We start from the raw sequence: 27312 nt of genomic DNA, 5'->3' as shown, positions 1-27312 counted from the left end.
ATTACCCTGGACTCTTGGAGGTTTGTTTTGGAAGGAATGGAAGCAAGCAAACATTCTTTGATGGGCGCTGGTGAGGCTACATTTGATGGGCGCTGGTGAGGCAGGCTGCATTTGATGGGCGCTGGCAGGTTGCATTAATGGGCGCTGGTGAGGCTGCATTTGATGGGCACTGGTAGGTTGCATTTGATGGGCGCTGGTGAGGCTGCATCTGATGGGCGCTGGTAGGTTGCATTAATGGGTGCTGGTGAGGCTGCATTTGATGGGTGCTGGTGAGGCTGCATTTGATGGGTGCTGGTGAGGCTGCATTTGATGGGCACTGGTGAGGCTGCATATGATGGGCGCTGGTGAGACTGCATTGATGTGTGCTGGTAGGCTGCATTGATGGGCGCTGGTGAGACTGCATTGATGTGTGCTGGTAGGTTGAATTGATGGGTGCTGGTGGGCTGCATTTGATGGGCGCTTCATTAAAAAGGTGAGGTTTACATGGGCTTGGGAAAGGGCGTGGAGTCAGGAGTGGAGCCAGAGGGGGGTGGCAAAATTAGGATTCGCCTAGGGCGGTGATGGCGAACCTTGGCACCCCAGATGTTTTGGAACTACATTTCCCATGATGCTCAACTACACTGCAGAGTGCATGAGCATCATGGGAAATGTAGTTCCAAAACATCTGGGGTGCCAAGGTTCGCCATCACTGGCCTAGGGTGTCAAAAATCCTTACACCTGCCCTGAATGGAGATCCATGGTTAGGAATACTGAAACTGAAGCCATAGCCTTGATCTGGGCTGTCACTTTGATTAAGGTGGAAAAACTAAAGTTGCATGTTTATAACAAAGTCATCCATGTACTCTGCTAAAGTAATTCTCCTCTTGTCTGCAGGTGGCAAAATTCCTTTTCGCTGAGGATGTGGAATCAACAACGAGGTCTCCAAGCAGAGAATGGTCAGTTCATGCTGGAGGGGGAGCCGCTGAGGATTATGGGAGGCTCCATGCACTATTTCCGAGTCCCTAAAGAATACTGGAAGGATCGCATGCTGAAGATGAAGGCTTGTGGGCTCAACGTTCTCACTACGTACGTCCTGTAAACAGATGAAGGACTGTTATTGATTTGTTAACCACTTAAGACCCGGACCTTTAGGCAGCTAAAGGACCCGGCCAGGTTTTGCGATTCGGCACTGCGTCGCTTTAACAGACAATTGCGCGGTCGTGCGACGTGGCTCCCAAACAAAATTGGCGTCCTTTTTTTCCCACAAATAGAGCTTTCTTTTGGTGGTATTTGATCACCTCTGCGGATTTTTTTTTTTGCGCTATAAACAAAAATAGAGCGACAATTTTGAAAAAAATGCAATATTTTTTACTTTTTGCTATAATAAATATCCCCCAAAAATATATATATAAAAAAAAAAATGTCCTCAGTTTAGGCCGATACGTATGCTTCTACATATTTTTGGTAAAAAAAAAATCGCAATAAGCGTTTGCGCAAAATTTATAGCGTTTACAAAATAGGGCAGGGGTATGCAATTAGCGGACCTCCAGCTGTTGCAAAACTACAAGTCCCATCATGCCTCTGCCTCTGGGTGTCATGCTTGTGGCTGTCAGAGTCTTGCTATGCCTCATGGGAATTGTAGTTCTGCAACAGCTGGAGGTCCGCTAATTGCATATCCCCGAAATAGGGGATAGTTTTATTGCATTTTTATTATTTTTTTTTTTTTTACTACTAATGGCGGCGATCAGCGATTTTTTTTTCGTGACTGCGACATTATGGCGGACACTTCGGACAATTTTGACACATTTTTGGGACTATTGTCATTTTCACAGCAAAAAATGCATTTAAAATGCACTGATTACTGTGAAAATGACAATTGCAGTTTGGGAGTTAACCACAAGGGGGCGCTGATGGGGTTGTGTGTGACCTGAAGTGTGTTTACAACTGTAGGGGGGGTGTGGCTGTAGGTGTGACATCATCGATTGTGTCCCCCTATAAAAGGGATCACACGATCGATGACGCCGCCACAGTAAAGAACGGGGAAGCTGTGTTTACACACAGCTCTCTCCGTTCTTCAGCTCCGGGGACCAATCGCGAGACTCCAGCGGCGATCGGGTCCGCAGGTCCCGCGGTCCCGGAGCTTCAGACCGGGTCGCGGGCGTGCGCCCGCTACCCACGGCTGGACAATAGCACAGCACGTACAGGTACCCAGCCGTGCCCAGCCGTGCCATTCTGCCGACGTATATGTGCAGGAGGCGGTCCTTAAGTGGTTAAAGTGAAAAAACACGAAGCTGTAGAACCCCTTTAAGCTGGCCATACACTATACAACTTTCTTTTTTCAATTTCCTTTAGATTGACCTTGAACTATGTAGTACAAGTGCCTGCCTGATTGCATACAGATTGAAAGCGTTTAGGTTTGACCTCCTATTATATGGTTAGTATGCAAAACCATCGGTTAAAAACCCTGCGCATGCTCCGAATCAAGTCGACGCATGCTTGGAAGCATTGAACTTCGTTTTTTTCAGCACATCGTTGTGTTTTACGTCACCGCGTTCTGACACGATCGGTTATTTAACCTATGGTGTGTAGGCGTGACGGACCATCAGTCCGCTTCATCGGTTAACCTATGACAACGGTCCTTTGTCCGGACCGCTGTCCTCTGGTTAACCTATCGTGTGTACGAGGCTTTAGGCTAGGTTCACAATATTGCAGGTGCTCACGCATTTCCACACTCGTAGACAAAATGCGTTGCTCCTCGGCAGATGCGTGTTCTGTGCAGCTGCATTTGTAAATTCCAAAAACCAGTATAAAGATGAAGAAAAAGATGATGAATAAAAAGGGCCCAGGAGTGAAATATAAAAACGACAGGTTCAAACCCAACGCCTCGATCATATTTGTTCCTTCTGAAAATGCTACTGTCCTGGCTGATACGCTGACCCTATTGCTTCAGTACTTTGAGCCGTTGACCCAGAACTAGTACTGGATAAGGCAATGAGGGAATGTATTGTAGAGGTTTACTGGTGAATTTATCTCCTGCATACTGGTCACTTACATGCAAGCTAGGGTTGTCCCGATACCAGTGGCGGGCGTCCATAGTGGCACAGTGGCGACAATTGATGGCGCAGTAGCGACAATTGATGGCACAGTGGCTGCGTTTGATGGCATGGCACAGTAGCGACAATTGATGGGCACAGTGTCTGTGTTTTTTTTTGTTTTTTTTAAGATATTTTTATTAGGTTTAAGACAAACCAACAAACAGAAAAACATACAAAAAAAAAAACACCAGACAACCTGGTCATAAACGTTAGGCAATACACTCAAACATAGAAAAATAAACTGACATCAGTGCAAAATATAAAGTAGGCACAGTGACAGTGTCTGTGTTTGATGGCATGGCACAGTGGCGACAATTTTATCACACAGTGGCGACAATTTTATGGCATAGTGGCTGCGTTTGATGGGCACAGTGGCTGCGTTTGATGGGCACAGTGGCGACAATTGATGGGCGCAGTGGCGACAATTGATGGGCACAGTTATTTTTTTGTTTGTTTGCGCCCCCCCAAAAATGTTGAGCACCAGCCGCCACTGCCCGATACCAATACTAGTATCGGTATTGGCACCGATACCGAGCATTTTCCCAAGTACTTGTACTCGGGCAAATGCTCCTGATGCTTCACCCGATACCTGGAAGTCAGCGGTGATCGGTGCGTGGGGGAGTTATAAGCTCCCCCATACCCCCCCCCCGCGCCTTTCAGCTTCTTTCGTGAAATCTATACAGCGGTGATCAGTGCTTGTAACTCTCCCACAAACGATCACCGCTGACTGTCACTGCATCCTCCTCCAGTCTCGCTCCATGCCCCCTCCGTTCTGCTGTCCCCCTCCTTTCTTCCTCCGTTTCCCCCTCCGCTCTTCCTCCGTGTCCACCTCCGCTCTTCCTCCGTGTCCCCCTCCGCTCTTCCTCCGTGTCCCCCTCCGCTCTTCCTCCGTGTCCCCCTCCGCTCTTCCTCCGTGTCCCCCTCCGCTCTTCCTCCGTGTCCACCTCCGCTCTTCCTCCGTGTCCCCCTCCGCTCTTCCTCCGTGTCCCCCTTAGTTCTGCTGCTGTCCCCATCCATTCTGCTGCTGTCCCCCTCCAGTTTTCCTCCGTGTCCCCCTCAGTTTTCCTCCGTGTCCCCCTCAGTTTTCCTCCGTGTCCCCCTCAGTTCTGCTGCTGTCCCCCTCCAGTTTTCCTCCGTGTCCCCCTTCGTTCTGCTGTCCCTCTCCATGTCCTCCTCCTTACTTTTCTGTATCAACAGAGTCAGTGAACACTGACTCTGTCTATTCACATAACTGAAACATTGTAACCTCCTGTGATTACGATGTCTCAGTTTAGGAATGGAAAGGAGCCGCTGTCTTATCTCCATTCATTTTCAGTGCAGCTGAGGCTGTAGAGAAAGGGACTGGGGAATCTCTATCCTCTGTCTCTTTCTCTGTCTCAAGGGGGAGATATCAGGGGCCTGTTAAGACCCCTGATATCTCACCAAAGCCCCCCAACAGGGCCGATAAAATACAAATAAAAGTATTGTAATAAATAATAAAAAAAATTATTGTAAAAAAAATTATAAAAATTAAAAGCTCCAGTGGGGATTTGGAGACATTGCCCACATCCCTAATATTACATAGAAACAGCAAGAGCAAGGACCCTCTGGCGGGACATTAAAGCAGAGGTTCACCCAAATAACATCTATATAAGACCAAATTCTTTATACTTCTAACATGTACAGGAGGCACTTTTTTTTTTTTAGGCTCTACATACCTTATTATCGCTATTTTCAATCCGGCTTCCGGGTACTCACTCCCACGGGAGTAGGCGTTTCTATGCTGAGCCGCAATGTAATCTGGGAGTTCGCCCAGATGATTGATGTCCTTCAGAAAAAGTTCCCCCCGGCAGATAAGGCCCCCCCCCCCCCCCGTATTGCGTAGGCGTGTCACGAGAGTCACAGAGTTTCCGAAAGTAGCCGAACATGTAGAGCTGCGAGTCAGCTCTATACGGCGCCTGGGCAGTCAGCTCTACATGGCTCCTAGTCGGTGCGCAGGCGCCGTGTAGAGCTAACTTGCGACTCTACATGTTCGGCTACTTTCGGGAACTCCGTGACTCATGACGCGCCTACGCAATACAGGGGGGGGGGGCCTTATCTGCCAGGGGGAACTTTTTCTTAAGGACATCAATCATCTGGGCGAACTCCCAGATTACATTGCGGCTCAGCATAGAAACGCCTACTCCTGCTCTACATGTTCGGCTACTTTCGGAAACTCTGTGACTCTCATGACGCGCCTACGCAATACGGGGGGGGGGTATCAGGGATCGTACTTACCGAGGCCGAGATGCTGCGGACGGCTCACCTTTGCGAACCGGCGCTGACCTCCCTCTGGAGATGGGAACAGAGGGGGGAAAGCACCAGAAGGCACCGGTACCGAGTGCGGGTAGCTGGGTTGCAATCCAGGTGAGGATGAGCAGGTGAGGAATCCGGAACCACAGGATGCTCAAGCAGCAGGGGACCAGTCTAAGACAAGCCGGGAACAACAGCTGAAGAGACAGGTAAAGTCCGAGATGTAAGCCGGGATCAGGGATCAGAGATAGCAACAAAGTCTGAGGTTCAAGCCGGGGTCAGGGGTCAGAGAGAGCAGCAAAGTCCAATATCCAAGCCGGGGTCAAGGGTTAGAGAGGGCAGCAATCCGAAGTGAAGCAGAGGTCAGGTATCCAATCGGGAAGTCAGGCAATCCAGGTCAAAGGCAAGGTCAAACGGCAGAAACACATACAGGAGCTGATGACAAACCAGCAACCTGTCATGTGTCAGGAGCAGGTTTAAATAGGGCGGTCACAGTTCTGATTGGTTCAGAGGGAGCCGCGTGCGTGCCCGTGCGCGTTACCGTGCGCGCGTCCACGCACCCGTTGCGCCGCTGGGCCGTGCACGCACGCGCGCTGCATAGATGTGCGCGATAGCGCCGTTCTTCTGCGCATGTGCGCGAAACTGTGGGCAATAGAACTAGTGCCCTGACAGGGGGGGGCCTTATCCGCCGGGGGGAACTTTTTCTGAAGGACATCAATCATCTGGGCGAACTCCCAGATTACATTGCGGCTCAGCATAGAAACGCCTACCCCCGGGGAGTGAGTACCCGGAAGCCGGATTGAAAATAGCGATAATAAGGTATGTACAGCCTAAAAAATAAAAAAAGTGCCTACTGTACATGTTAGAAGTATAAAGAATTTGGTGTTATATAGATGTTATTTGGATGAACCTCCGCTTTAAGAGGCAATGAATCCAAAAATTGTGTATGTAAACAGTAATTATTTTAAAATTGATATAAGTTTAATATTACAAAAAATCATAAATACATATAAGGTTTGAATTACAGGTTTACAATTTCAATAGTATGTATCCACATGAGATCATAACAAAGCACTTGATTTATATCACTACAAATGTACAGAGTGAAACTCGACGCGTTTCAAAGGTTATACGTCATTCCTCTTCATCAGGAGAAAGTGGTATATTGGTTTATGATATTTACAATTCAAAAGATACAAGCTTTTGTTAGCTCATCCTAGACTGGTTGACATTCCTTTTGAAATGTTTTTTTCCGTATCTCCTCAGATATGTTCCCTGGAACCTTCATGAGCCACAGAGGGGAAAGTTTGACTTCACTGGGAACCTGGATATTTGGTAATGTGAAACATGGAAGCCATCCGTAGTAGCTGTTACTAATATGTGGATGTTTGTGACCACAATGAAAATTTCTGTTTCAATAATTTTTACTTAAATTGAAACTGAAAACAAAATCTGGGTACAAATGAGTATCCAGACCACAGCAAAATGGGGGAGGATCCACGAGAACAAAGCAATATAACACATCTGGTGAATTGCCAACATTAGTAAATAGCGGACAAAATTCCCCACAGGTTATGCATAAAGGAGAAGTATAGCCAAAGCTCTTATAGTGGTTGTACACCCTGTACAACTACGTTTACCTACAAGTAAGAAGAAGGCTCCATGCACATTGAAGCTGAATAAAGCTATAAAAAAACTCCAGTAGCTTTGCAGGGAGCCTTTCAATGTTTTTTAGCGTTTTTGAGTGTAGCTTTTATATATATATATATATATATATTTTTGTTTTCAATGGATAAAAAAACGCAAAACAACGCTGTCACCAGCGTATTTGAGCGTTTTTAAGCGTTTTTGGAAGTTTTTGAGCGTTTTTCGGCGTTTTGCGTTTTTTAGCGTTTTTTTCCCCGCTGAAAAACAGCACTTTGAACGTAAATTTCGGGCGTTCAGAAAAAAGCCAATAAACTCCAAAGCATTAACACTATAAAAAACGCCCAGGTGTGCATGGGCACATAGGCTAACATAGAGTTCAGTTTATGGGCTTTAAAAAAAAAAAAGCCAAAACGCCAATAAACTGCAGTTTATCAGCTTCAGTGTACATGGAGCCAAGGCTTACCTGTAGGTTCAAGAAATATCTCCTTAACCTATACAGTTTAGGAGATATTTACAATAGAGACTTGCGCCAATGTCTACGGTACATGCGTCATAGACAACGGTGCAGGCGTACTTTAAAAACGGCGATTGTGCCATTTCTAAAGGAGGACATGCCATGACTGGCGGCTCCCACGGCTCCCAGCCAATCACATCACCAGAGCCGCGATACCCGACATGTCGCCAGTCGGTGCTATATTGGGCACCGCAGAGGGGGCTTCAGTCCCAGGTGAGTATTGCATAATGAGCTAGTATGCTATGCATACTAGCTCATTATGCCTTTGTCTTGTAGGTTTTAGTTTTTTTTTTAACCACTTTAAAGTGTTACTAAACCCACAACAGTAAAATCAGTCTGTATATCCAGTAAAGCATGCTTGTTATACTCACTGTGGAACCGAATGGGTTAATCCTCTACATTGTGTATAAAGGCTGTTTGATCCTGTCTTCTCTGATCCCCAGCTTCTTCAACTGTCTCCAAAAAATGTCACCTTTAAAGTAAAACTGTGACCAGGCTATGGACATTCTTTTAGTCTAAAGAAGCTTTAAAAACAAGCCTCACTGACCTCTGTAGCTGCAGGCACCGTGGAACAATTAATGCTAAAAGTTCAAAAGTGAAGCAATAAAGTAATTGAAGTGGGGACTCATCACTTTGTTCTCTATTCTGTGCTCCTGCTGTGTGTTTAGAAGACTGGCAAGCACAACTAGGTCACTACTAGCAGGAGGGACCAAAACATTCAAGGGAAGAAAAATGAAAGAGAAAGTTTTTTTTTTTCTCTCTTTTTATTGTTTCAGTCAACCATGCAACTCAATCAGAGGTCAAAGTAAGCTGTCTACTATCTTACCGCCCTTTATCCCAGAGGATCTCTATGTTCAGTTCAGATTTATATATATATACATATACACACACACACAGTTGTGCTCATAAGTTTACATAAGCATGCTTGTTATACTCACTGTGGAACCTAAGGGGTTAATCCTCTACATTGTGTATAAAGGCTGTTTGATCCTGTCTTCTCTGATCCTCATCTTCTTCAACTGTCTCCAAAAAATAACCTGATACAGTGGAACCTTGGATTGCGAGTAATGCCGTTAACGAGTGTTTCGCAATACGAGCACTGTATTTAAAAAAGATCCTAACTCGGTTTGCAAGTGTTGTCTTACAAAAACGAGCAGGATTGAGGCCAAAGCGGCGTGCAGTACCATGTTTGGCCTGAGGTGGGGGGGGGGGGGGGGGACGCCGGCGCCGCCGTAACTTACAGCGGAATTTCCTTATCCTGAAAGAATTTGCGCCGTAAGTTACGGCGGCGTAGTGTAACTTTGGCGGCGTAAGGGCGCGCAATTCAAATGGATGTGATGGGGGGCGTGTTTTATGTAAATACGTCTTGACCCGACGTAAATTACGTATTTTCTGTACGGCGCATGCGCCGTCCGTGGGGGTTATCCCAGTGCGCATGCTCGAAATTAACACGCAACAAGCCAATGCTTACGATGTGAACGTCATTCTACGCAAAGCCCTATTCGCAAACGACGTAAAATTTTCAAAATTTGACGCGGGAACGACGGCCGTACTTAACATAGGATACGCCTCATATAGCAGGGGTAACTATACGTCGAAAAAAGCCTTACGGAAACAACGTAAAAAAATGCTCCGGCCGGACATACGTTCGTGGATCGCCGTATCTAGCTAATTTGCATACTCGATGCGGAAATCGACGGAAACGCCACCTAGCGGCCAGCGTAAATATGCACCTTAGATCCGACGGCGTACTAAGACGTACGCCAGTCGGATCTAGCCCAGCTTCGGGCGTATCTTGTTTTGTGGATACAAAACAAAGATACGCCGGAGCAAACTAGCAGTTACGCGGCGTATCAATAGATGCGCCAGCGTAACTGCTTTGTGGATCTGGCCCATAGAGTCAATTCCAGCTCCGACAGTACAGGTGCTTTATGCTGCAGAACATGCCAGTGCTCTCCAAGTTATAAATGACCATTGATAATAATGACTTTCTCCGATTGTATACAGGTCCTTTCTTAATATAGCGTCTGACGTGGGATTATGGGTAATTCTTCGCCCAGGGCCCTACATATGCTCAGAGTGGGATCTAGGAGGATTGCCTAGGTGAGTGTATACAGGCTGTACTGCAGGTTACAGGGGCCACTCCCAGCTAGCGTCACCTACCAGCTACATAGGTGACATCCATCCCATAATCTGCTGCTTCAGCCAAATCGCTGTCACCTCCCCATGTGTCCCACTCTGGCATTGTTTCTCCTCACAGCTGGCTACTGCGAGACAAGGACATGCAACTACGTACCACGTATAAAGGCTTCGCAGAGGCGACTGAAGCATATTTTGATCACCTTATACCCGCAGTGGCTGGACATCAAGTGAGTGTAACATCAGTCTGGTTACAGGATAAAAAAATCAATGCCGTTTTTTTTTTCACCAATTACAAATATCTTAAAGGGGTTGTAAAGGTAAAAAAATGTTTCCCTAAATAGCTTCCTTTACCTTAGTGCAGTCCTCCTTCACTTACCTCATCCTTCCATTTTGCGTTTAAATTTCCTTATTTCTTCTGAGAAATCCTCACTTCCTGTTCTTCTGTCTGTAACTCCACACAGTAATGCAAGGATTTCTCCCTGGTGTGGAGTGTCGTGCTCGCCCCCTCCCTTGGACTACAGGAGGGTCAGGACCAGGGCCGCCATCAGGGGGGTACAGGCAGTACACCTGTAAGGGGTCCAGAGGTCCCCAGGGGCCCGGATGGCAACTCCCCCCTTTTTTTTTTTTTAGAAAAAAAAAAATATATTTTTTTAATATATTTTTGTTTCATTTTTTATTAAAGGTCCAATTTTTATTTTTTTGGGGTACGGGGGCCCCGGAGATCCACAGGGCCCCAGATGGCAACTCCCCTTTTTTTTATTTCTTTTTTATAAAAAAAAATATATATTTTTTTAATATATTTTTATTAAATTTTTTATTAAAGGGACAATTTTTTTTTTTTAGAGGTCCGGAGGTACCCAGGGGCCTGGAGGCCCACAGGGCCCCAGATGGCAACTCCCCTTTTTTTTATTTATTTTTTATAAAAAAATTTTTTTTTTTTTTTATATATTTTTATTTAATTTTTTATTAAAGGGCCAATTTTTTTTTTTTTTAGGGGTCCGGAGGTCCCCAGGGCCCCGGTTGGCAACCCCCCTTTTTTTTATTTATTGTTTTAAAAAAAAAAATTATAATATATTTTTATTTTATTTCTTATTAAAGGGCCAATTTTTTTGGGGGGGGGTACGGGGGGCCCGAAGATCCCCAGGGCCCTGGATGACAACCCCCCTTTTTTTTATAAAAAAAAATATTTATATATATTTATTATTATTATAAAAAAAAATTTTATCAAAGGGCCCAGGGACCCGTATGGCTACCCCCGCCTTTTTTTTATATATATTTTTCTTTATTTCTTCTTTTTTTTGTAAAGGCCCCCCCCCCGCTTCTCAATTCGCGGCAGTCCACCCCCCCCCCCCCCGCTTCTCAATTTCAGGCGGTAGCACCCCCCACCTCGGTTCTCTGTTTCAGGGGGCCCATGCCTGAAGCTGTGTAAGGGGCCCCATAATTCCTGATGGCTGCCCTAGTCAGGACGCTCTCTATGTTGCAGATAGAGAAAGGAGCTGTGTGTTAGTGGGCGTGCTGACTCTCCTGTAGTCCACACTGTGCGCACACATCTATGGTTTTAGTCCTATTTTAGTTGACTGAAATAGTATTTAGTCAACGAAAATATTTTAGTCGACTAAATGAATACTGCTTCACACATGCTGAAATTTCCCAGGCTGCGGATTGGACCCCCCTGACCTAATCTGTCACATTTCCCTTTCTGCAGTACACCAAGGGGGGAGTGATAATCGCTGTCCAGGTGGAGAATGAGTATGGCTCTTATGCCAAGGATGCCAACTACATGGAGTTCATAAAGACGGTGAGTTCTACACTTATGGGTACAGAATTTGTTGGTGTTGGATGCTGATAAGTCCTCGGGTAGTACAATTGATATAATATAAATGCTTGAGATAAACACTCATATAATGCTGTGCGCTGTCCTGGTGGTAAAGCCAGGAGACGCTGAACTAGGAAGCCATTTTCTATGCAGTATTGATGCTGTGAGCTTTGTATGTGAAAGCCATCTTACTGTAGTGCACCAGAACAGTGCACGGCATAAATTGGAGCTTTAGGCTAAACTTCTTTTTTTTGGGGGGGGGATAAAGGTCATTGTATAATACCAGGATGTGTTATGTGGGGGAGGGGTGGATTTCTCATTGTTTATACTGTGGATCACCTCATATTATGATAAACATAACATAACATATGATAAACATGTCCAAGCTAGATATGTAAATAACCTGTCACTCAAAGCAAGGAGAGAGGAAAGGACTTTTTATTTAGACAGGGTTTTATCTGGAAGTCTGTTAATTTTCATTGAGCAATAAAAGAGGATTGCTCAGAGCTGGATTAACTATGTGTGGCAAGACTGGGCACAGATGATAATTTTTGGGTTTACATCGACTTTAAGTGTACAGATTTTTATTTATTTTTTTATCACTGTTATTGCTGTCACATGGAATGTAAACATCCTTGTAACAGGAGTAGACAGTGAAAGGTACTTTTTATGGAGGGATCTGGGGTCTATAAGACCCCAAACCCCTCCTCTGCACTCGAACGTATGAAAAATGTCAAAATCTGAGTTTTTGAGTACTTTATCTTTTAAAACTGGGGCCTTTAAGATACCAGTAATCCAGGAAGTGATGTCATGACATCACTTCTGGATTACTAGATCTGAGACCCGAACGAAGCATCGGCTTTGTTTAGGTCTTCGGCCAGCAGGCGGATGTGCCAGCTGGTTGCTCGGGCCTCCCGGTGGGATGGGAGAGCCCGGGCAAGTGGCGGGAGGGCAGGAACTTCCCTTCCCACTGCTTGTAATAACAGCCCAGCGGCTGCTGAGCCACATCCATTGTTATTACAATAAAGCCGACCATCCACTCTAAAGAATGGTACCGGGGTGATGCCTGCACCTGCAAGCATCACCCCAGTAAAACCCCTTGAAGCAATATCGGTAATATCGGGTACGTTTGTGCCCAATACTTCAAAAAAAGTGAATATCATCCGCCTATAATCAGCCTCACTGATGATTGGTCGATCCCTAATGTTAATGGAGGGAACCAATTTGCTGCAATGATTAGAACCGGCCATAGATGGTTTGAAACTTGACAGGTTCAGCAGTGACCGACCGAGATGTTGTACAACTTGGGTAAAACCAGCACGTCGTATTTGCTCATGCAATTATTAGCCACTAGCAATAATCACTGTCAGGGGAGGGCTGGCAGGGGGGGCAGGGTGGAAATCTCCCCCTGGGCTGGTGACACTATGCACAGCACAGCACTATGCGGACTCTGGTGTAAGGGGGGCCACTGTGCGGACTCTGATGTAAGGGGGGCCACTGTGCGGACTCTGATGTAACGGGGGCCACTGTGCGGACTCTGATGTAACGGGGGCCACTGTGCGGACTCTGATGTAACGGGGGCCACTGTGCAGACTCTGATGTAACGGGGGCCACTGTGCGAACTCTGATGTAACCGGGGCCACTGTGCGGACTCTGACGTAACGGGGGCCACTGTGCGAACTCTGATGTAACGGGGGCCACTGTGCGGACTCTGATGTAACGGGGGCCACTGTGCGAACTCTGATGTAACCGGGGCCACTGTGCGGACTCTGATGTAACGGGGGCCACTGTGCGAACTCTGATGTAACCGGGGCCACTGTGCGGACTCTGATGTAACGGGGGCCACTGTGCGGACTCTGGTGTAACGGGGGCCACTGTGCGGACTCTTGTGATCATGAAAAATCTTTAGACTGTTTTCCTCGATCCATCACTTTTCCATGCTCTATGGGCCACTTGACTGGACTTGCCCCCCAGGCCTAGGGCTGCCAGCCCTCCCCTGATCACTGTGTTCTCCCGGCAGGGACAGATTCTCGCACCCCCGCCAGGAAAACACAATTGCTCCGTGGGAGGGATTCCCCCATCAACACTGACTGAGTTGAATGGGAAATCGAGCGTTTTTCTTTCCTGAAACCCGAAAATCGCATAGTCAATGGTCAGCTTTACACTCTTGAGTTTTATTCTCAAGATACATTTTATTTTACAGCGGTGCCTTCGCCGCTCTCCAGCTAAAACAACAATGTCACTGATTACCAGATATAAAATTGTACAGCATAGTTGTTTGGTAGTAAATTATAATGTATATGTGAGGGTAACATGAAGCTTGCCTGTTTAACCGATCTGTATCTTGTTGCATCAGGCTCTTGTACGGCGCGGAATTGTGGAATTGTTATTGACATCTGACAACAAAGATGGAATCAGCTCAGGCAGTATTGAAGGAGGTAAGGCGTCCTCTTCAGCATATAAAATGCCAGTGTTGTGTTGCTCTCTGACGGTTTTGCAAAGAGCAAATGATATTACTCATAGGCGTGCGCACAGGGTGTGCCCAAGCACATCCTAATAACCCTGTGCAGCACAGATTCCCCCTACTGCCCTGGCTCCCCCTCCTTCCCCCCACAGCGCTGCCAACTTCCCTCCTCTTCCGCCAGCTGTTGCTGAGGGGAGGTATTAGGATGAGTGGGGGAAGGGGTGGTAAATATGTAATTTACCAGTCCCTTCCCTTTGTGAATGAACACCGGTAGTGTATGTTTGAGCTTTGGGGTGCACACCCTAATGTAATATGCTGGGCACACCTATGATTTTACTGAAAGTGACTGGCTAATTTTACAGTAATCTAAGGCCTTGTACACACAAGAGGATATCCGCTGAAAACGGTCCGACCGTTTCCAGCGGATAAATCCTCTGGCGGATTTTGATCCGATGGCTTGTACACACCATCAGATCAAAATCACCGCGGAATACATCCGCGGTGACATGGCCGCGCCGCGACGATGACGCAGCGACGTGCGCGACCCTGGAAGGTAAATACTTCCACGCATGCGTCGAATCATTACGACGCATGCGAGGGATGGGATCGGACGGACTTATCCGGTGAGTCTGTACAGACGACCGGATAAGTCCGCTGGACAGGTTTCAAGCGGATAGATTTCTTAGCATGCTAAGAAATTTTTATCCGCTTGAAAACCGTCGGCTGGACAAATGTCCGCCTGAAAATGTCCGCTAGGCCGTACACACGACCGGATCTATCTGCTGGAACTGATCCGCGGATAAATCCCAGCGGATAGATCCGGTCGTGTGTACGGGGCCTAAGAGTTCACATACCTTCTAAGTGTTAAGTTAACCTCTTGGGACCCGCGCTATAGTCAAATGACGGCTACAGCGCGGATCCCAAAATCCAACTAGACGTCAATTTGACGTCCGCCCCTTTGCGCGTTCCCCGCGCGCGCTCCAGAGCGCACAGCGGGGAACTGCTGTGCTGGCCGTGTCCCTTGTACACAGCCAATCACAGATCGCCGCGAACGGCCGATCTGAGTGGCCGTTTGCGATGTGATCTGTGCGGCCAATGAGAGATGATCTCATATGTAAACATATGAGATCATCTCTCATTGCCGTTTTACACAGAGACAGCGGTGCTGTCTCTGGAGAGGAGACCGATCTGTGTCCCTTGTACATAGGGACATAGATCGGTCACCCCCCCCAGTCACCCCCCTTCCCCCACAGTTAGAAACCCTAAGCAGGGTACACATTTAACCCCTTCCTCACCCCCTAGTGTTAACCCCTTCAATGCCAGTCACATTTATACTGTAATTAGTTCATATTTATAGCACTGATCGCAGTATAAATGTGAATGGCGCCAAAAATGTGTCAAAAGTGTCCGATGTGTCCGCCATAACGTCGCAGTCCCAATAAAAATCGCAGATCGCCGCCATTTCTAGTAAAAAAAAAATAATAAAAAATAATAATTCTGTCCCTTATTTTGTAGGTGCTATAACTTTTGCGCAAACCAGTTGCTTATTGCGATTTTTTTTTTTTTTTTTACCAAAAATATGTAGAAGAATACGTATCGGCCTAAACTGAGAAAAAAAATTGTTTATGTAATTTTAAATTGGGATATTTATTATAGCAAAGTAAAAAATATTGTATTTTTTTCAAAATTGTCGCTCTTTTTTGTTTATAGCACAAAAAATAAAAACCGCACAGGCTATCAAATACCACCAAAAGAAAGCTCTATTTGTGGGGAAAAAAGGACGTCAATTTTGTTTGGGAGCCACGTCGCACGACCGCGCAATTGTTAGTTAAAGCGACGCAGTGCCGAAAGCTGAAATTTCACCTGGGCAGGAGGGGGGTATATGTGCCCAGTAAGCAAGTGGTTAAAGTGCATAAAACTTTAAAAGTGTAATACTCATTCTTGGCCACAAGATGCCAGTGTTGCATGGCTTGATGATAACAGGATGGCCCACCTGTCAGATTATAGTATGGGGGGGGGGGGGGGGGAGTCAGAAGGGCTTTACAGTTCCTTCTGATCTGTTCAACATAACTAGACTGGTGGTCCCTACTCAAGTACTCTCCATTCTGATCAGCCCGATAGTCTTTCAGTTTCTATTACCTTTTTTCATAGGAACACAATTACAGCTATAAAGCTAAGCACATGTGGCTGTCAATAAAGAGCTGATCTATTGTGATGTCCCCCGGCCCAGACACAGCGGTTGTGGCATTGGCATGCTGCACGCCCCTAACCTGAAACAGGCTGGATGATGTACATGTACGTGATCCAGCCTGCCCGTGCCGGCCGCCCACAGCAAATGTACTGTGGTTAGTCGGCAGGTGGTTAAACTTTAAGGGATGCAGGGTGTGACTTTAGCTGTTTTTGGAGCTACTTTTGGGTGACATGCTTTCCGTGATGTGGGTTGCACCGTGATTTTAGGTGTCAGTCAAATGAATGGCATCTCAAATGCGAGCGACGCGATTTGTCATTCACACATCGGCACTTTCAATTTGCGGGCAGATTTGTGGCAAATTTGCCCGCGATTCAAAATGCTGAAGTGTGAATGCAGCCTTAAAGCCAGTTGTGTAAAAAACACTAAAGGATGACCATTCCACCGATGTATGGAGAGCTTGTTGTATATCTTGTGGCAATAATACAGCGGTGTTGTGTTCTGAAGCAGGAAAGACATGCATGTGCCATAGTAGTTTGTTCTTCTTTTTTAAAGTGTATTTTGTGCGTGTACTCGAGAGAGAGGAGCCGGACTGCAGGAGTTGGGAGTAGGCAGGCCTCCCCCAGAGGCAATCTGCCACCTTTCTCCATGCTCCGGGTGGCAATGGCGGGTGTGTGAGGGGGTCCTCCCACACAGCCCACCCTACCTGCTCCGCTTTGAAGCCCAACGGGGCAGAGGGACTCCCTATAAGGGAGTGAGAGGATCTACCCCGCTCAACCAGCCCCGTTAGTCCTTCGCCTCTCTTTTTAGAGACCGCGTGGTCAAAGTGCGTGCATGTTAACCCAATTTCGAGTGCGTGTAAGGCCGGGTACACACGGACAAACATGTATGGTGAAAGCGGTCCGTCGGACCGTTTTCACCATACATGTCTGCCAGAGGGCTTCTGTACGATGGTTGTACACACCATCGTACAGAAGTCCGCGCGTAAACAATACGCGGGGCGTGTCCGCGGTGTCGCCGCGTCGATGACGCGGTGTCGCCGCGACAATGACGCGGCGACGTGGGCGGCCCGCCTTTAAAATGCTTCCACGCATGCGTCGAAGTCATTCGACGCATGCGAGGCACGGCGGGCGGCTGGACATGTACGGTAGGTCTGTACTGACGACCGTACATGTCCGAGCGGGCTGAATTCCAGCGGGCTGTTTTAAAACAAGTCCAGGAATATTTGTCTGCTGGGAAAAGGCCCGGCGGGCAAATGTTTGCTGGAATTCGGCCCGCTCGCGCCCACACACGACCAAACATGTCTGCTGAAACTGGCCTGCGGGCCAGTTTCAGCAGACATGTTTGCTCGTGAGTATGGGGCCTAAGTGTGGTGGTTTTTGTGGGAGGGGGGTGGGCGTACTAAGCGCAGGCTTACCTCGCATAGCACACCCACCGGGAGCCGGGCTGAGACCACCAAACGTAATTCACATGTAGCCGAGACCGGGATCCGAACCCCTAGCTGCAGAGGTGAATGGCTTGTCAGCGCAGTGCCAATCGCGTTGAGCCACCACAGCTCCGCATAGTTTGTTCTTCTTGTCTCTGTGTAGTTACTAAATAACGTTACTTTTCCCTCTAGTTTTGGCGACCATCAATTTCCAGAAGACTGAACCCATCCTCTTCTCATATCTGGAATTCATCCAGGTAAACCCATCAGTCTTCACGTTGTATCTGATAATATGCAGTGAGAAACAGACTTAGGCCGGGTTCACACACAAGCGAATTGGATGCAGTTTCCCTGCATCCAATTCGCATGACAGGTAAGTGTGGCTTTTGCAAAAATACGAAGGAAACTTGGACAGCCGCACTCCAAAAATGTTCTTTTAATTAAAATCGATCACAAAATAAACATGCCACAGCAAAAAAATAAAAGTGTGGCTTTTAATGGAGCCGGTTCACACATGTCCAGGGCGGCCCTCGGTCTGTATTGAAAATGGTACGGTGCGTTTTTGGGTCCTGTTCAGGTGTAAATTCAGGCTAAAATTCGGACATGAATCGCACCTGAACCGGTGTACAGGAACGCACCGGACCCCATATGTGAACCCGGCCTTAAAGCGAAAGACTTCATAATTTATACAACCAGCTTAAAGAGTCTGTCCTTCCCAATCAGCTTGCCCATAGATAATCTGAATCTCAGCCAGTCCCTGCTGAACCAGCAGAGGTTTGAAACTGTCTATGGCCGGCTTTAGTCCCCATGTCCCAGCTTTAGTCCCCATGTCCCGGCTTTAGTCCCCATGTCCCGTCTCCCGGCTTTACTCCCCATGTCCCAGCTTTACTCCCCATGCCCCGGCTTTAGTCCCCATGCCCCGGCTTTACTCCCCATGTCCCGGCTTTACTCCCCATGTCCCGGCTTTAGTCCCCATGCCCCGGCTTTAGTCCCCATGCCCCGGCTTTACTCCCCATGTCCCAGCTTTACTCCCCATGCCCCGGCTTTACTCCCCATGTCCCGGCTTTACTCCCCATGTCCCGGCTTTACTCCCCATGTCCCAGCTTTACTCCCCATGCCCCGGCTTTAGTCCCCATGCCCCGGCTTTACTCCCCATGTCCCGGCTTTACTCCCCATGTCCCGGCTTTAGTCCCCATGCCCCGGCTTTAGTCCCCATGCCCCGGCTTTACTCCCCATGTCCCAGCTTTACTCCCCATGCCCCGGCTTTACTCCCCATGTCCCGGCTTTACTCCCCATGTCCCAGCTTTAGTCCCCATGCCCCGGCTTTACTCCCCATGTCCCGGCTTTAGTCCCCATGCCCCGGCTTTACTCCCCATGTCCCGGCTTTACTCCCCATGTCCCGGCTTTACTCCCCATGTCCCAGCTTTACTCCCCTGAGAGATCTCTCTGTTTAAATATTCAAGACATATACTGTAAGAAGCTGAGGACTGACTGAGCCTATCAGGATGCAGCTTTAAGTAAAAATAACTTTTGGGTGAACTGACCTATGCTGGAGGACTCTGTTACTTCATCTACTTCACTCTCTTCTCCTGAACTACTCTGCACTACTGGAGGACTCTGCTACTTCCTCTACCCAACTCTCTTCTCCTGAAATACTCTGCACTACTGGAGGACTCTGTTACTTCCTCTACTTCACTCTCTTCTCCTGAAATACTCTGCACTACTGGAGGACTCTGTTACTTCCTCTACTTCACTCTCTTCTCCTGAACTTTTCTGCACTGCTGGAGGACCCTGCTCCTTTCCTCATCTATCTATCATCTCCTGAACTACTCTGCACTACTGGAGGACTCTTCTCCTTCCAGTATCTAACTCTGTTCTCCTGAAATACTCTTTGTTGCTGGAGGACTCTGCTCCTTCTATCTAACTATCTTCTTCTGAAATACTCTGTATTGCAGGAGAACTCTGCTCCTTTCTCCATATAACTATATTCTCCTAAAATACTCTGCACTGCTGGAGGACTCTGCTACTTCCTCTATCCAACTCTCCTCTCCTGAAATACTTTGTGCTGCTGGAGCACTCTGCTCCTTTCTTTATCTAACTATCTTCTCCTGAACTTTTCTACACTACTGGAGGACTCTGCTACTTCCAGTATCTAACGCTCCTCTCCTGAAATACTCTGCTCTGCTGGAGGACTCTGCTCCTTCTTCTATAACTCTCCTCTCCTGAAATACTCTGCTCTGTTGGAGGCCTCTGCTCCTTCCTCTATAACTCTCCTCTCCTGAAATACTCTGCTCTGTTGGAGGACTCTGCTCCTTCCTCTATAACTCTCCTCTCCTGAAATACTCTGCTCTGTTGGAGGCCTCTGCTCCTTCTTCTATAACTCTCCTCTCCTGAAATACTCTGCTCTGTTGGAGGCCTCTGCTCCTTCCTCTATAACTCTCCTCTCCTGAAATACTCTGCTCTGTTGGAGGACTCTACTCCTTCCTCTATAACTCTTGTCTCCTGAAATACTCTGCACTGTTGAAGGACTCTGCTCCTTCCTCTATAACTCTCCTCTCCTGAAATACTCTGCTCTGCTGGAAGCCTCTACTCCTTCCTCTATAACTCTCCCCTCCTGAAATACTCTGCTCTGTTGGAGGACTCTGCTCCTTCTTCTATAACTCTCCTCTCCTGAAATACTCTGCTCTGTTGGAGGACTCTGCTCCTTCCTCTATAACTCTCGTCTCCTGAAATACTCTGCACTGTTGAAGGACTCTGCTCCTTCCTCTATAACTCTCCTCTCCTGAAATACTCTGCTCTGTTGGAGGACTCTGCACCTTCTGTCTAATACTGATGGTGCACTAACCAGAACCCATGCAGCTAGACCCTCACTTTCCCGTTGATGGGCAGGTCTCTGTCTCCCACAGGATCTAAATATTCCCGACATATTGCTGCTATAAGTTGTGCATTCATTCTTACAACTATATGTAATGGGAAAGTAGTGACAGGTCTCGTTTCCTCTTTAGAGTAACAAGCCAGTGTTGGTGATGGAGTACTGGACGGGGTGGTTTGACTACTGGGGAGGAGACCACAATGTGTTTGATGTTGACCGTGAGTAGTTTTCCTTGCTTGCTTGGGATGGGTTTGATCTTCTGCTCCAGTAAATGAATGCAGATTATTTTTTCCCCCAGAGATGGTTTCAACCGTATCCGATGTACTAACAAAAGGCGCCTCCATTAACCTGTATATGTTTCATGGCGGCACTAACTTCGGATTCATGGCCGGCGCGCTTCACTTTCATGAGTATCGTTCAGATGTCACCAGTTATGGTAAGCTCAATCTCTCTATTTTATGGACTGGTAATGCTCCTGTTGATGAGCTCAGACATCGGGGGCCAGATCCACATACATTTCGATCGGCGCAGCGTATCAGAGATACACTACGCCGCCGTACCTTACCTGGCGTATATTCAAATCCTCAGCGAGTTCGCGCCGTAAGTTACGGCGGCGTAGTGTATTTCTGGCGGTGGAATTCTAATCGGCGGATAGGGGGCGGGTTTCATTTAAATGAAGCGTGTCCCCGCGCCAAATGAACTGCGCATGCGTCGTTCAGAAATTTCCCGCCATGCTTTGCGCGAAATGACGTCGCAACAACGTAATTTTTTTAACTTAGACGTGAGTTACGTCCATCCCTATTCACGGACGACTTGCGCAAAAAAAATCAAAATTCAAATTTCGACGCGGGAACGACGGTCATACTTAACATGGCAAGTCTATCTATACGCCGCAAAAGACCAGCTTTAACTATACGCCGGAAAAAGCCGACTACAGATGACGTTAGAAAACGCGACGGCATGGAGAAGGGTGGCAGATTGCCTCTGGGGGAGGCCTGACTACTCCCAACCCCTGCAGTCCGGCTCCTCTCTCGAGTACACGCACAAAAATACACTTTAAAAAAAAAAAAAAAAACGCGACGGCCGCGCGTACGTTCGTGGATCATCGTAAATAGCTAATTTGCATACCCGACGCGGAAAACGACGCAAATTCACTAGAGAAATGACTGTTTAACATGGGAGTCTATGGAAGGGGTGCCCGGCTTTGAAAAATCGGTGCTCCCCGACCGTAGGTCCCCCGGACAACAAACTTTGCACACTTGTAGAGGAAGAGTGGGGCTACATGTGTGGTACCGGCAGGGCCGCTGATAGGGGGGGACCACCAGTGCCATTGTAGGGGGCCCGGGCACATAGGGGGGCCCTAACACCAGAGGGAAGAAAGGGCAATTACATGATGCCCTGTGCGCGGCTCTCTGCAGCAGCTGAAAACCAGTTTCTCAACCTCCCGCCAACTTTCAGCTGCTGAAGGGAGAGACACAGACACAACTGCCGGCTTCCCTGTCCCGTTAAAAAAAATAAGAAATTGTAACCCTGTATTGTTTTAATCCCTTGTAAAATAAAAAATGTAAAAAAAAAATTGTAAAATTTGTAAAATAAAATAATTTTAAAACATTTCAACTTTTTTTTTAAATTATAAAATGTTTTTGCTCAAAAATGTAAAAAACAATTTAAAAAAGGGCTAATTCACACAGCTTCTCTGTTATCTTTGTGTCCACTAAGAATGATTTTAGCATATTTATTGTGAAAATGTTGTTTTGATTTATTTAAGGGGGGGGCCCTGCCAGGTAGGCTGTATAGGGCCCCGTGATTTCTAACAGCGGCCCTGGGTAGCGGGTCCCCAAAGTCCGGGAGATCAGGCGCGAAAAGGTGACTCGAGTATAAGCCGAGGGGGGCATTTTCAGCACAAATAAAATGTGCTGAAAAACTCGGCTTATACTCGAGTTTATACGGTAGTAGATACCAAAACATTCAAAAACAAATGCTGTATACAAAACATTCAAGCAATAAAAGAAATCCAAGCAAGACAAAAAATTGATAAACATATCTGGGACTTTTGATAATTACTTTCTATGCATGCGACATTGTAACCGACATTCCTTTTTATATACTCAGTTCTACTAGAAATGTATTATTGTGATGCCTAATACTGTTAATCACGTTAATAAAACGAAAACCCTTTTATACATAAAAAAATTCAAATATAAAAATGTAAATGTGTAATGTATGCTGTGTCCTGATATCTTTTTTCTATACTATACAATCTAGAGGGGTAGTTTTATATTATCCTCTAATGTGTGATGTTTGTAATTATGAGATTTTTGTACCTTTTTAGATTATGATGCTCCGCTGACTGAGGCCGGGGATTACACATCCAAATATTTCAAACTGCGAGAACTATTCAGCAAACATCATGGTAATTTTGGCACTTTTATATGTTATATCTTTTTATGAGAAGCTTGTGAGCTCATTTCTGTGAGTAGAGATTGTGGCATGCACTTACTGTATAATGCTGTTGCATTCTAAAACGACCCTTAGGCCCCATACACACGAGAGAATTTATCCGCGAATACGGTCCAGCGGACCGTTTCCGCGGATAAATCCTCTCGTGGATTTCGGCGGATTTTCATGCGATGGTGTGTACACACCATCGCATTGAAATCCGCGCCGAAATCCTCTGGCGATGACGTGTCACGCCGTCGCCGCGATTATGACGCGACGACGTGCGCGACGCTGTCATATAAGGAATTCCACGCATGCGTCGAATCATTACGACGCATGCGGGGGATCCCTTCGGACGGATGGATCCGGTGAGTCTATACAGACCAGCGGATCCATCCGTTGGGATGGATTCCAGCAGATGGATTTGCTTGGCATGTCAGCAAATATTCGATCTGCTGGAATCCATCCCAGGGGATAAATATCCGCGGAAACAGATCCGCTGGCCTGTACACACCATAGGATCTATCCGCTGAAACCCATCTGCTGGGATTTTTCAGCGGATGGATTCTATGGTGTGTACGGGGCCTTAAAGGCATTGGCCCAGATTCAATAAGCAATTGCGCCTGTGTCACCATAGGATACACAGCCCAATTTGCATACTTGCCCCGGCGTTACGAGTGCTCCTGATTCAGGAACATCGTAACGCCGACTGCAGCCTAAAATCTGCGTGGCATAAGGCTCTTATGCCACGCATATTTTAGGCTGCATTCTTGCGATGATCGCTAGGGGGCGCTCCCATTGTGCTCAGTGTATAGTATGCAAATTGCATAGTAACACCGATTCACAATGTTGCGCGAGCCCTGCGTACGCAAGTTACGTTGTTTCCGTACGGCGTGTTTAGCGTAAGGCTGCCCCTTCTAATAGTAGGGGCAGCCAATGCTAAAGGATACCCGTCGTTCCCGCGTCGCGATATTTGAATGTTACGTCGTTTGCGTAAGTGATTTGTGAATGGCGCTGGACGCCATTCACGTTCACTCTGAAGCAAATGACGTCCTTGCGACGTCATTTGCCGCAATGCACGTCGGGAAAGTTTCCCGACGGAGCATACGCTCTACGCTCGACGCGGGAGCGCGCCTAATTTAAATGATTCCCGCCCCCTACGGGATCATTTAAATTGCGTGCTCTAGCGCCGGGCAATTTTGCCGGCGCGCCCCTCGCAATTTACGGAGCTACTGCTCCGTGAATCGAGGGCAGCGGAGCAAATTTGCGGGGGCGCAGGGCAAAATCGTTGCCCTGCCCCTCCGCAAATAAAGCGCAAATGTCTTTGAATCCGGGCCATTGTAAAGGAAAAGTTTTTTTTACCTTAATGCATTCTCTGCATTAAAGTGGTAGTAAACCGCTGTGTGTGTGTTTTTTTTTTTTGCTACCTGCACGGTAAAGCCATAATGTGCTAGTATACATCACATACTAGCACTTTATGTGAAACTTACCTGTAAATGAAGCCCTCCAGCACTGCACTGTCATCAATCACTGAGAGCGCATCTTTACCCGGTCTTCCTTCCGGGCTCGTGGGCTCCGGCTGTTTGAGTGTCCGGAACCACGATGACGTCACTCCCACACATGCGCTCGGGAGCTGCCGCTTACGGCACAGGGCTCTAAAAGAATGGCCTGGGTGTCCGTTCCTTTACAGCGCATGCGTCAGTGACATCACCGGCTGAATGTACAGTAAATATTCCCTAAACAGTGCATGTTTATCAAATATTTGCAGTACCTATAGGTAAGCCTTATTATAGGCTTATCTATAGGTAAAAGTCAGAGATGGGCGTTTATTCCCACTTTAAGGTGAAAAACCTTTTAAATGCAGATCCCCCTGCTTTTAAGAAATGGCTACACATCCAAAGTTTCCAAAAGTGCCTTTTATTGCAGACGGTAAAAAAAGACCAGGGACACCAGGTGCCAGTCACGTAGATGCGTTTCACACGTCTGATCTGTGCTTAATGATTAAGCACAGATAAGCAATAAAAGGTACTTTTGGAAACCTTGGATGTGCAGCCATTTCTTATTTTTCTCAAGTTTTCACTAAGGCAGGCCGAGCTAGAACTCCTATTTGGTTCCAATCAAGGTACTGCACACACCTGGAGCAGCTGATTTTTTTTTTTTTTATTATTTAGCCCCCCCCCACCTAAATACTTAATTGAACCCGATCTCGGTCCATCGATGTGTACGCAGCTCCTCTCCCGGCTATTACAGGCTTGGCTGAGAGCAGTGGGAGCCATTGGCGTGCTGCTGTCAGTCAAAACCTGGGAGCATAGTGCAGGGCCAGGGCCGAGCCGGACTGTGTGTCTGAATAGATACAGACAGGGTTGGACTGGCCATCGGGACTACCGGGAGTTTCCCGGTGGGCCGATGGCTCAGTGGGCCAGTTGTCACTCAGGGGCGTCGGCAGGGGATGGCTAGAGCCCCGATTGGGTCCCCAAAAAGCCTGGAGTCTCGCCCTGACTGTAAACATCTAGTGATTGGTGGGCAAGCGGGGGTGTGCGGCCACAGTGAGAGTGGAGCTGTCAAAACGAAGCACTGATGTCGGGGATGGGCGGGGCCAATATGCGGGGACACCCCCATCCCCGACATTATTGCTTAGATTTGACAGCTCCACTCTCACTGCAGCCGCAAGCCCCGATACCAATATGCGGTGCCCCTTCGTCCAGTACATTTGCAAACACTGCCTGTATACACTCTGACAGTCAGAATGTATACAGGCAGTGTTTGCTATGTACTGGCACCGCACATTGGTATCGGGTCGTGCGGCTGCAGAATCTGACTGCTGGCTGGGGAGGAAGGTGGTGGCCGCACCCGCAGAGGCGTTGCTAGGGCACCCGGGTGACACCCGCTAGAGGGTGACACCCCGACTATCCCGAGGGTGAGGAAAGCCCTGGTATTTTTTTTTTTTTTTTATCGCTGACCCCGGTCACCCCGCTGGAACAACACTTCCAGCCCCGCCCCTGGGGTGCCTGCTTCTCATTCTTCCTCCTCCTTACTGAGCCAGTGAGCCTGTCACATCTTACACTGCAGACACGAGGCGCGCGGCTGCATGCTGTAACGCTGTCCTCTCCAGACTCCCGGTCCCAGAGCAGGTATGAGTACATCACAGGCGGGAGGGAAATTAACTAGTGAAGTGTGACACTCAGCTTGCTTGCGAGGGGGTGAGGTGTGTGATAGGTGGGGGGGTTGCCATGGAACCTGTGCTGTGCTGGTCTGATAACGAAAGGAGGGGGGGTGCAAGGTGGTCTAGCTGTATATTATATAGCTGTGTCCAGCCGCCCCCCTCCTGCTGTATACCACCACAGCCTGCCCTGTGCCACCCCAGCCTGCAGTATACCACCCCAGCCTGAGCCTGCTGTATACCACCCCAGCCTTCCCTGTGCCACCCCAGCCTTCTGTATACCACCCCAGCCTGCTGTATACCACCCCAGCCTGCCCGTTTGCCACCCCAGCCTGCTGTATACCACCCCAGCCTGCTGTATACCACCCCAGCCTGCTGTATACCACTCCAGCCTGCTGTATACCACTCCAGCCTGCCCTTTGCCACCCCAGCCTGCTGTATACCACCCCAGCCTGCTCTGTACCACCCCAGCCTGCTCTGTACCACCCCAGCCTGCTGTATACCACCCCAGCCTGCTGTATACCACCCCAGCCTGCCCTTTGCCACCCCAGCCTGCTGTATACCACCCCAGCCTGCTGTATACCACCCCAGCCTGCCCTGTGCCACCCCAGCCTGCCCTGTGCCACCCCAGCCTTCTGTATACCACCCCAGCCTGCTGTATACCACCCCAGCCTGCCCTTTGCCACCCCAGCCTGCTGTATACCACCCCAGCCTGCTGTATACCACCCCAGCCTGCTGTATACCACTCCAGCCTGCCCTTTGCCACCCCAGCCTGCTGTATACCACCCCAGCCTGCTCTGTACCACCCCAGCCTGCTCTGTACCACCCCAGCCTGCCCTGTGCCACCCCAGCCTGCTGTATACCACCCCAGCCTGCCCTGTGCCACACCAGCCTGCTGTATACCACCCCAGCCTGCCCTGTGCCACCCCAGCCTGCTGTATACCACTCCAGCCTGCTGTATACCACCCCAGCCTGCTGTATACCACCCCAGCCTGCTGTAGATCACCCCAGCCTGCTGTATACCACCCCAGCCTGCCGTATACCACTACAGCCTGCTGTATACCACCCCAGCCTGCCCTGTGCCACCCCAGCCTGCTGTATACCACCCCAGCCTGCCGTATACCACCCCAGCCTGCCGTATATCACCCAAGCATGCCCTGTGCCACCCCATCATGCCCTGTGTCACCCCAGCCTGCCCTGTGTCACCCCAGCCTGCCCTGTGTCACCCCAGCCTGCCCTGTGCCACCCCATCTTGCCCCATGCCACCCCAACCTGCCCTATGCCACCCTAACTTGCCCT

General features: G+C 48.1%; 1 protein-coding gene across 2 annotated transcripts in view; it reads left to right on the top strand.

The window, feature by feature from the left end:
• The window catches only part of GLB1L2 (galactosidase beta 1 like 2), a 67277-nt gene that overhangs the window by 19829 nt on the left and 20136 nt on the right, over positions 1 to 27312 (top strand). For both annotated transcript variants that reach the window (XM_040326362.1, XM_040326363.1), the window contains exons 2-11: positions 874 to 1065; positions 6612 to 6680; positions 9514 to 9609; positions 9767 to 9875; positions 11354 to 11446; positions 13821 to 13902; positions 17735 to 17799; positions 20548 to 20632; positions 20713 to 20850; positions 22747 to 22827. In XM_040326362.1, coding sequence (XP_040182296.1) covers positions 874 to 1065; positions 6612 to 6680; positions 9514 to 9609; positions 9767 to 9875; positions 11354 to 11446; positions 13821 to 13902; positions 17735 to 17799; positions 20548 to 20632; positions 20713 to 20850; positions 22747 to 22827 — 1010 coding nt within the window. The remainder of the gene's footprint in view (positions 1 to 873; positions 1066 to 6611; positions 6681 to 9513; positions 9610 to 9766; positions 9876 to 11353; positions 11447 to 13820; positions 13903 to 17734; positions 17800 to 20547; positions 20633 to 20712; positions 20851 to 22746; positions 22828 to 27312) is intronic.

The sequence above is a fragment of the Rana temporaria genome, chromosome 10 (genome assembly GCF_905171775.1).
Source record: "Rana temporaria chromosome 10, aRanTem1.1, whole genome shotgun sequence".
NCBI lineage: Eukaryota > Metazoa > Chordata > Amphibia > Anura > Ranidae > Rana > Rana temporaria.
The sequence above is the reverse complement of the archived record's forward strand: the minus strand, read 5'-3'. Positions and strand labels throughout refer to the sequence as shown.